Source organism: Sorex fumeus, unplaced genomic scaffold, assembly GCF_029834395.1.
Source record: "Sorex fumeus unplaced genomic scaffold, SorFum_2.1 ptg000019l, whole genome shotgun sequence".
NCBI lineage: Eukaryota > Metazoa > Chordata > Mammalia > Eulipotyphla > Soricidae > Sorex > Sorex fumeus.
In genome coordinates, this window is record NW_026606076.1 from 36,378,397 (window position 1) to 36,389,598 (window position 11,202).

At 45.5% G+C, this 11,202-nt stretch overlaps 1 protein-coding gene across 1 annotated transcript; it reads left to right on the top strand.

Annotated features, from left to right (window-relative positions):
* Nucleotides 1-1,512: 1,512 nt before the first annotated feature.
* On the top strand, nucleotides 1,513-9,401 carry LOC130022207 (zinc finger protein 345-like; the record flags this gene model as incomplete). Its single annotated transcript, XM_056112963.1, has 3 exons — nucleotides 1,513-1,693; nucleotides 1,946-2,676; nucleotides 9,381-9,401. Coding segments are annotated over 3 exons (933 nt in total), but the record flags the coding sequence as incomplete, so codon positions are not given.
* Nucleotides 9,402-11,202: the final 1,801 nt, after the last annotated feature.

Here is an 11,202-nt window from a genome sequence, read left to right on the forward strand (position 1 = left end):
GGCAGGGAGAAATTCCAAAACCTGATGCTTGGAGTAGAGGACTCTTAGCTTTGCTAGGTGCTGACATCAACCATGTATAAAAATACTGTGAGTTTTTGATTGGCTTGACAGTGGTAGTTGTTTAGAAAGCTAATTTGTGCGCCCTAGAGATGGTGCAGTGAGAAATATACTTGTTTTGCATAGGGATGGATGGTCCTTACCCAGCACGCCTTATAGACAGCATAGACCCACAGAACTGATCCGAGACACTGCATGGTGTGCTCCTCCACCCACCCAACCTCCAATGAATAGAAACTACAAAACAGAAAGAAAAAAAAAAACTTTATTGATCCTGAAAGGAATCACTTGTGGTGAGAGCATTGCAATGGCCACGTGATCTGTCTCAGCTGCATTACGATGCAGCGTAGTCTTCACCCCTGCATCACAGGTTCCACACAGAACTTTAACCAAATCCACATGTGAATCTATTTCATTTTCTCTTGAAATGGATGTGTCCGTTTTCTAAAGAAGGAATTATTTCTAGTTGTATTCCTTCATTAAATTAAAAAGGGGGAAAGTCCCAGAATTTACTCTCTATCCATCAATGTTGTGCATCCAACTTACGGTAACATGAAGTTATTCAATAGTAAGACAATTCATATGTCAGTAATTGCATTTTTGTGGTGCATATGTGTGGAACTACATCTGAAGGGCTCAGTTTTTTGACAGGAAGACTCAGTGAATAAGTCAATAATTAGAATCCTCTGGTGTTCTGCAGGAAAGCTGCCACCCCGAGTGGAATGTCTCTGATCCTGCACTGTATGATAATGTCTCGACCCTCAGCCCCATGAGGACGACGAGACAGGCGGGATTTCTTCTGAGGGTGATCAGAATGGTGAGAGCTACCTCACTCTGAAGAAGCCCTCTCCTGGAAAAAGTTCCTTGGAGTGTGTTATTCTCAGTTCACAGACACAAAATTCCCCAATGGGGTACCTGCTAGGGAGAGAAGCACTGTTTATAGTTAGTCCCTCACAGCAACATACCCTCAACCACAGTCACCGTGAGCAGAACCCATATAGGTGTAAGGAATGTGGAGGAGCCTCCCCATGTTCTCAGCACTGTGGTGTACCCTTAGAAAACCATAGTGGACAGAATCCCCAGAAATGTCAGCCCCAAGAACAAAGTGTGAGTCAAGGGTTACTCCATCATGACCATATGAATATAAATTCAGGAGCGAAACCTTTTGCATGTGAAACATGTGGGAAGGCCTTTGATCAATCATCACATCTTATGCATAGGAGAATTCATACAGGAGAGAAACCTCATGAATGTCAGACATGTAGGAAGGCCTTCATTCAGACCTCTAATTTTAATGGACCTATGAAAACTCATAGTGCAGAGAAGCCTTCTATATGTCAGGAGCGTGATAATGACTTTACTCGATCCTCAGGCCTCAGTATACATAGAAGTATTCACACTGGAGAGAAACCGTATATATGTAAGGAATGTGGGAAGGCCTTTGCGAAAGCCTCAAGTCTTAGTGTACATAGGAGAATTCACACTGGAGAGACAGCATATATATGTAAGGAATGTGGGAAAGCCTTTGCGAAAGCCTCAAATCTTAGTGTACATAGGAGAATTCACACAGGAGAGAAACCGTATAAATGTAAGGAATGTCTGAAGGCCTTTGCTCAATCCTCAAGCCTTGGTGTACATAGGAGAATTCACACTGGAGAGAAACCGTATATAAGTAAGGAATGTGGGAAGGCCTTTGCTGGAGCCTCAGGACTTATTGCACATAGGAGAATTCACACTGGAGTGAAACCATATATGTGTAAGGAATGTGGAAAGGCCTTTGCTTTGGCCTCAAGACTTAGTGAACATTGGAAAATTCACACTGGAGAGAGACAATATGTTTGTAAGGAATGTGGAAAGGCCTTTATTTTGGCCTCAAAACTTAGTGTACATAGGAGAATTCACACTGGAGAGAAACCGTATATATGTAAGGAATGTGGGAAGTCCTTTGCTGAATCCTCAAAGCTTAGTGTACATAGGAGAATTCACACTGGAGAAAAACCGTATATATGTAAGGAATGTGGGAAAGCCTTTGCTGGAGCCTCAAAACTTACTGTACATAGGAGAATTCACACTGGAGAGAAACCGTATATATGTAAGGAATGTGGAAAGGCCTTTGCTACAACCTCAAGCCTTAATGTACATAGGAGAATTCACACTGGAGAGAAACCGTATATATGTAATGAATGTGGAAAGGCCTTTGCTTTGGCCTCAAGACTTAGTGTACATAGGAGAATTCACACTGGAGAGAAACCGTATATATGTAAGGAATGTGGGAAGGCCTTTGCTAAATCCTCAAGCCTTACTATACATAGGAGAATTCACACTGGAGAGAAACCGTATATATGTAAGGAATGTGGGAAGTCCTTTGCTGATGCCTCAAGCCTTAGTGTACATAGGAGAATTCACACTGGAGAGAAACCGTATATATGTAAGGAATGTGGGAAGGCCTTTGCTAAATCCTCAAGCCTTACTATACATAGGAGAATTCACACTGGAGAGAAACCGTATATATGTAAGGAATGTGGGAAGTCCTTTGCTGATGCCTCAAGCCTTAGTGTACATAGGAGAATTCACACTGGAGAGAAACCGTATATATGTAAGGAATGTGGGAAGGCCTTTGCTAAATCCTCAAGCCTTACTATACATAGGAGAATTCACACTGGAGAGAATTATGGCAGAAATCAACCAAGATGCAGCATTGAATACTTTGAAAATGGAAAAATAGGTAATCCTTCATTCTTCAGTGTTTCCTGTGTTAGGATTTGGGATGCTTGAGCACCCTGATTTGGTCACTTGAGCGCCAGGTCAAGCCAGCTTGTATGGTGCATTCACGCTTGTTTGTTACTTGTTCTGGATATCCAGGCTTTAGTGGATGTGGAGCTTTTGAGGGGTGCATTGGGTGCTGTTCTGTCACTCAGGTGTCATGGGTGAGGGTGCGTTATCCTGAGGGCCCCCGCAGCCACCATCGATCCAGGTCCAAGACGGTACTGGAGGTTGGGCACATGGACTTCAGGCCTTGGTGTGAGGAGCTTGCAAAGAGTGGGGGTCTTGGTCATCTCGTTCCTCCCTACTGGAGACTGTGAAGGACCCTGTTTTGAGCCTTTGGACTGGACCTAACACTTATCGAAACTCCAGATATGTTCACAGGCAGCCCCCAAAGGAAAGGGACACTTTGGCCGGCAGTCATTTTCATTGGCTTCAGTGCTGGGTTTGGCACTTTGGGGTGTGTTTAGACAAATGAGAGGTATATGCCTTGAAAATTTACTCTTTGGATTATATATATATATATTTTTTGCTTTTTGTGTCACACTCAGCGTTTCACATGGGTTTCTCCTGACTTATGCACTCAGGAATTACTCCTGGTAAAGCTCAGGGGACCATATTGTTTCTGGGATTCGAACCCGGGTTGGTCACGTGCAAGTCAAACCTCTTACCCGCTCTGCTATCACTTCAGCCCCTCTTTGTGTTAATTTTAATAGCTGCTTTTATTCAAGGCAGTTGGAAGGGATTCTTTGATGCACAAGGTTTACTTCTGGTTGTGCATATCAGGAATTATTCTGTGGTGCTGCTGGGTACCTATCGGATGGGGAGGCTAGCATCCTAGTAGCTTCACAGTGATTCCAACCCCACTATTGGTGTTTTTTCCCATATATAGAATTTCTACAACCTGGGATTATGGTACCGCCAGCAGGTCAATATGTGCCTGTAAGGCGACTGCATCAGCAGCCTGATCGCACCATCAGACTTCCAGATACTCCAAAATTGATGCTGTGCCTTTGGCCAGACTCCAAAAACTTTGGGCAAAGTCTTCCAAGAAAGTAAACAGCCAATGTTAGGTATGTGCAAGACACACCAACAAACCATTTCCTGCTCAGCTATATAATTGGAGGCAAGGTCTCTCTGGTTCCTGATCAAACCTCTTAAAGGCTATGATCCCAGAGACTCAGAGATAAATCTCGGAACCCAGCGGCTTTTTGCAGAGATGTGCCCGATACCCACAATGAGCTACCGGCGACAGACCACCACAAGGGGGAAAGGGGGTGTGTCTCCGCCTGATCCCACTTGGTGGCTCAGGGGCCACCATCGTCCAGAGGCCATTGGACAGACAGGTTTGGGCCTTCAGTGACAAGACATGCAAGGCCTCATGGGATTGGGCTAGACTCTGCACTTTCCTCCCCACCTCAATGAGACCCCGAGTCACTGCCCATGTACGAACTCTCTGGCTGATCCCAGAGTCTCAGAAACTAATTTCGGAACCCAGTGGCTTTCAGAAGAAATGTGTTCTGTCCCCACAGTAGGTTACCTAAGCTGGGTATTTCAGGTGGGAATAGGTTTTGTGCCTGGCGGCTCAGTGGCCGCCGTATCTTAGGGTTCTGGACGGTTAGGTTTGGGACTGCAGTGAGGAGACATGCAGGGCCTAATGGGATGGTGGTGGAGCTGGCCCTTTTCCCCCTGCCCCAACGAGACCCTGAGTTGTCTGGCACCTACGATTGACCTCTATGGCTCGTGATCAAGGTGAGTAATGGACATGATCCCAGAGATTCAGAGACAAATCTCGAAACCCAGTGCCTTTTAGCAGAAAAGCATCTGTACCCTGCAGTAGGTTACTGTCCCAGGTCCACCCCAGGGGGAATTGGTGCTGTCCTGCCAACTGCTCCTCCTTGGCGGCTCGGTGGCCTCCATTCGCCAAAGGCCTTTGGAAAGTCAGGTTTGTGCCCACACTCAGGAAGATACGTGGGGCCTCGCAGGATGGGTGTGGAGCTGGCCAATTCCTCCCCACTCCAACAAGAGCCTAAGTCATTCCCACGAACCGCCTCTCTGGCTCGTGATTAAGCTGTTTAATGGCCATAATCCCAGAGACTCAGGAACAAATCTCGGAACCCAGCAGGTTTTTGCAGAAATTCCTCCAGATTTAGTTGTTAAAATTTCAGAATTCCAAAATCATATGTTATTTATAACCAGCAAATGAAAAAGAATTGTCTACTGTTGCGTTTTCACCAGATCTAACTGCCAGAGTAAAATGCCAAATAATAATGGTGGGTCTTTTGTCAAAATATTGAATGTAATCAAAGTAGAGAAAAGAATTGGAAATTATCTGCCCCACAGGTAGAGGAAGGCTGTGGAATGGCGTTATACTTGGGTTTTTAGTGATGGAAAATGGGCATGGTGAAGGGATGGGTGTTTCATTGTATGACTGAGACTTAAACCTGAAAGCTTTCTAAGTGCTCTCCCATTTTCCCCCGTTTTCTCTCATTTATTTAGAAATGGCCAGAGTAATAGTAGAGCAAGTAGGATGCTTACCTTGCATGTGGCCAACCCAGGAGTCTTCCAGTCCACAACGTCTTTTCATTGCTTATTGGACATTGAGCGTCCCCTTCTCATTCCTAGAACATGTAATGTGGGGGTGTGGCATGGGGTAGGGGTGTCTTCTCCCCGGAGCTGTTCATTACGGAGAGATCCAGTGCTTTGCTTTCTTGACTTTGTTGTGATTCTTCCCTATCTGTCAGGTATGTCAAGTAGTCCATGTGTTTCAAGGCTCTTGTTTTCCCAGTTGTATAACTGGCCAGACTGTACACCTAATGGGTCGGGTACCCTTTCTGGACCCTGCTCAGTCAATCTGACACCATGCATATATTTGCCTTTGGATCATTGTCATGTTTTTTTGAAAATGGGAAGAAATTGAGTTTTCTTTTATTATGAGGCCTGGGGATGCTCAACAGTTATTTCTGGTGGTTCTCATAAGTTGCTTTTAGCAGTGTATAAGGATCAAACCCTGTCAGCCTCATGCTAGGCAAATGCCTACCTACTGTACACTTGTACGCGCCAAAAAATGTTTTATTGTGTGTATGTTAAATTGTGACTGTGAGCCCATAGTGAAGTTAATTAGGACCAGAACAGCAGTGCATCACAGAGGGTGCTTGCCTTACAGATGCCGCCTACCTTCGATGTCCAGCATCCCCTTTGGTATCCCAAGCATCACTGGGTCTGATTAAAAACAAAACCCAAAAGGATTTTTTGGGGGATTGCCGAGCTCCTCCCAGCAACACTTCCCGCAGATTTTCCCTTTCTGTAGGCTTGCTTGGACTGTGAGAACTATGGAGATGTCCTCCACCTGTTTGGTCATTCAGCTGCATTCCATTCAACATTGGACTAATTCTCATTGTGCATTTTGTGTGATTTCAGAACTTAAATCACAAGTTTAGGATGTGACATTACAGCAGTTTCTTTAGGGAACAGGGGTATTGCATACAAGTGTGCTGTAAGAGTCTCTTGTTGAAACTATTATGCCATTGGAGTGCTCAGTGGACCGAGCATGCAACTTGAAAGGTGGGGTCCGGCTCCATCCCCACAACAACATCTATGGTCTCAGCATCACAGGAAAAATAACGGAGCCTAATGCTGGGACTAGAGGGTCTTTAACCTCAGTGGGTGCTGAAATCTGGAAATTTATTTTATTGTATTGTTTTTTAAAGTCTTCATTAAAATGCCAGTATTTTCAATGTTATTGATAGTTGTGTTTAGGCGTACCATCATTGAACACCAATTCCTGCATCAGCTTCCCTCCACCCGTGTTCCCGTATTCCCTCCCCACCCAGGTGCCCACTCTGCCCCCACCTGTCATCTGGACAAGCACTTGACTAGGTTTCAGTGGTTACAGCTTAGATCTCTTGTTTTCAGTTCTCTTGCATCTGTATTTTGGGTAAATGGCTACACCCCTCACTCATGTCACTGGCATAAGTGAATCCCTGATCCCTGTAAACTTCTGGGTCTCTTCCCCCCAAAATTTCATTCCTTCTTTGTCCGGCTTCTCTCTAAACTCTGGAAACAGGGATGATTTAAGCAGCCCCTTTACATTACATTTCCACATCCAGTGTTCGGTACTCCACAGATGAGTGAACAACATCCTGTTTTTGTTTCTTTTTCTGGCTAACTTCACTCAAGACAGTATCTTCCAGTTCCAACCATGTTGCTGCATAAAAGCAGTAATTCTAAAACCTAAAAAAATATATCAATTGATCAATTGATCTCCCTTTATTCATAGATGTATTCGAGTGGGTGTCAGTAACGTCTCCATGCATGCCTGTTGCGTGCTAGTGTAGCCCAATGGCATCTGTTTGTTCTAGGAACATGGAGAGCCTCAAACTGATTTTTCAGGGTCTTGAGTAAGAAGTCTGAACATCTTGTAGGTGGGCGTCCACGCAGTCTTTTGACGTCCCGTGGAATTCAGTCAGTAATGGGTCTAGGCCAGTGGTTGTCTGTAAACCTCATTTCGTGTCCAGCCCATCTGATTTTTGATGCCTTAGAAGATCAGACAGCATCCCTGATTCTTGACCGTCGATGGAGATCAGAACTCCGGATTCTATCTCTCATTTGAGTGATGCGTGATATTCCAAGCGTAGCTGTTTCGATTCCTCTTTGAAAGACCCAAGTAGCGTTCTCATCCTGTTTTCATAGGGCCCAGGTCTTTAAGGCATATGTTAATGCAGGAAGAACAGTGGAATTGAAGACATGTGCTCGAAGCTGGAGGTTCTTTGTCCTCTTAGTTATTTCTTAAACGCTCTTGAAGGCATTCCAAGACACTCTCATCCACCTGTGAAACTCAGGTGCCAGGTCATTCATCATGTTTCTTTCTCAAACTAGGTATATATAACTTGCATTCGGAGATGGTGGTTCCATTGAAAGCGAATGGAGGATCAGAAACGAGGCTGTTTGTAATAAACATTGTCTTCATAATTGTGATACTTTGTAATTCAGCTGTAGGCCGAACTTTCCACACTCACGATCGAAGTAGGTCATCATTTTTGCCTCTTGGCTGATGTTGGGTGTTATTAGAATGATGTCATCAGCAAAGCTGAGGTGGTATAGTTGCCGACCATCTATCTTCACTCCCATTCCTTCCCATTCCATTCGTCGCATGATGTTCTCAAGGGTGGCACTGAAGAGTTTTGGTGAAATGGTATCACCCTGCTGAACCCCTCTCTTGACATGGATAATTACTTCTTTGTAGAGTGGTCAGATCCTCATAGTGAATCCGTCATAGAGCTCACGGAGGATCCTGATTTATTGAGTTTGTACACCCTGATTGGCTAGGGCTTCTATGACCGCTTCCATCTCAACAGAAGAAAAAGGCCTTCTTTAAATCAATGAACGTTAGACAGAGCGGCATCTTGAACTCCTGAGAACCCTCAATGAGCTTAGTAATCATGTGGATATTGTAGATGGTACTGAATCCTTTTCGGAACCCACCTTGTTCACATGGTTGTTCTTCATCAGTATTCTGCTAATCCTATTCAGGATGACTCGAGTGAACAGATTGTAGATGAGAGACAATAGGCAGATTGGACAATAGTTGCCAATGTCGTGGATGCCTTCCTTCTTGTATAGTAGTACGGTCTTGCTGGTTTTCCATTGGGATGGAACCTTGCATTCAGACAGCATGTGAAGAGCCGAGCCAGTGTATTGATGAGTACTGATGGTAAGTTCTTCAAGTGTTCAGGTCTGATCTCGTCTGGGCCAGGTGTTGTTTCTTTACCGACGAGATGGCATGTTGAATTTTGAAGGGAGAACATTCGGAATGATATATCCATGGTGCAGAATGTGGTATGCGGGCAGGTGGACATGGCTATTAAAGAGATCTGAGAAGAAGTCATGAATAATCTTCTCCATTTCCCTTCTGGATGATGTGATAGATCCATCAGGATGTTGGAGGGGAGTGATCTTGGTCTTGTAGTTGGTGAAGGACAGGCGGGCATTATGAAACCTTTTCCCGGCTTCTGCCACATCTACCAGCATCGCTGTTCTCCTGTCTTTGAGGTCATCCTTGATGCTTCTCTGCATTGTTTTGCCAGCTTGGACGTTCGCTTGCGGTTGCCTGAGGCATGTGCCAAGCCACATTGGTGAATAAGTTCAAGAGTGTTCGAAGAAAGGCAGTTTTTTTCATGGTTATCTCTCTCGGCCCCGAGAGTCCCAGCAGCAGGAATCCCTGAGCAATGCTGGTGTGATCCTCTCCCCACGTATGTTAATTAAAATTCTCCTTAACACACCCTAGTTTCTCTGATTGCTGTTACCTTCACCCCAGACATCTGGAGATGCTGGAGTTGAATCTGGCTTCTGCCACCCTCCTCCACGGAGAACAGAAGAAATGGGACTTCTCCTGTGTATAAGAACCTCAAAACTCAGGACGGATGATGGCACCCTCAGCAATGCGGGGCACTGTGATATGTGGAAGTGGGGTCTGGAGACCTTTAGAACTGAGTTGGTTGGACACATCGTACTGCAGGAAAGCAAGCCTATCCTGTGTCACCCTGTTCACTCTTGGGTAGGTGGCTCTGGAGCACTGGTAACTGGGTATCCTTCCACACATAGAGTGAGTGGGGCAAGCCCCAGGCAGCAGGGACACCCGGACACAGATCCCCAGTTTACTCCCTGACCAAGGCCCAGTCAGACGCGGCCAGGGCCGGAAGATGCTGGACTCTCTCATCCCCTGTCTTGCTTTGCGGGTGTAAGAGAGTTGAATCCATCAGAGGTGACTCCTCTTGGCACACGGACCCCTCGAGAATGAAGCAGCACCATTGAGGTCTGGGGTCATCCCCCAACCCCCACCCCACCCCGCCTGGTCCACACCTTCTGATCTGACTATATTATTTGAGTGAGGGGGTCGGAAGCAGTGTTGGGGGACCCCACATCCTTCTGGAATTCGACTTTGGTTCCCACACTCGGGGAACCTCCAATTGCCCTGCTCCCGCAAATGTCTGGGAAAGCCAATGAGCGGTCTCCCTGGAACAGAAGGGAATCCAATCTAGGCTTTTACCTAGGTCAAAGTCCCGTTGCTAAGGAGGTTGCCTAGGCAGGTTGAGAGTGGTGATGATCTTTGAAATTCCTTTCCTGGCTTTTTGTTTCTTCAGGAGCTTCTCTGGGTCTGTTACTGGCCATAGGTTAGGGTGTGATCAGGCCTTAGTTTCTGTTTTCTTCAAGGTTGGCCTTCACAACTTCAGAGCTATTCCTGGGAAATTTACTGCCTTTACCTTGGGAGCTTTCCTGCATGCCTACATCAATTCCCTCCAAACCATTAGGATTTGGTGGACCTTAGGACGTTAGGAGCCCTCAACCCTGGCCCCAGAGGAGTGACTCCTGAGTGCAAAGGCAGGAATAAATAAGCCCTGAGCACTGTTGACTATGTCTCCCTCCCCAAAGATGCAAATTCTAAGTTTCCCGGTGCTTCCGAGGTAGCTGATTACTCCCTGTGGTACCAGGGGACCATGTGATACTGGAGGTGAGCCCAGAAAAACCATCTACAGGCAGAGAAAGCCTTGATCTCAGGGATCACTGAAATTGCTCACATCTGTAATTTATAAACCTGATCCCCCTGACTAGCGCTTTCTGTTCAATACACAAACAAGTACTTTTTTGTAGGGGTGGGGATAAGGCACAACCAGAAATGGAGTTGCTTCTGGCTCCCCAGGCAGGATAACTCCAGGTGGGCCTGGGAGGGAAAGGGATTATATCCTGTCATCCCCTGCAAGACAAACTCCCAGCAGTCCCTAAAATCTGAATTTCAATTTACCTTGAATGCATCATTCAATCTCCCCCAGCCCTTGGGTGGGATACACAATGCCTCCATTATCTCTGGGTTCCTCATGGCTTGCCCTTTGACCATTTTTTTTTCCATTTTTGTGTCCCACCTGGGTGATGCTCAGGGGTTTCTCCTGAATATGCACTCAGGAATTACTCTTGAAGTGTGTTGCTTGGGGGATCTTGTGGCAAACACTCTGTTTCAACCTTTTGATGTCTTAAATATACACTCCTAGTTCATTCTTTACGTTACACTTCTCAAGTTCAAATTAAACTGGTGTCTTCAGTACTATGAGGGAAAGGGAATTGCTGATGATTGCAATTCAGGGAAACGCAAAGATCTTCCCATTCTGTAAACTCTTAAGATTTCTTGCCACTGTATATTTTCATATGCCTACTAACGTCTGGGCTCCTGGTGAACCTGAATTAACCTCCTGAGTTTCCTTATATAGCAAACCATAATGATAATAGTAATGATTACTATTTCCTATGCCAGTGTCCCAGCATTTGGACTTGATTTGTATGTTAACCTGTAAAAAAATGGTCCTTTTTTTTGGTCACACCCAGAGATGC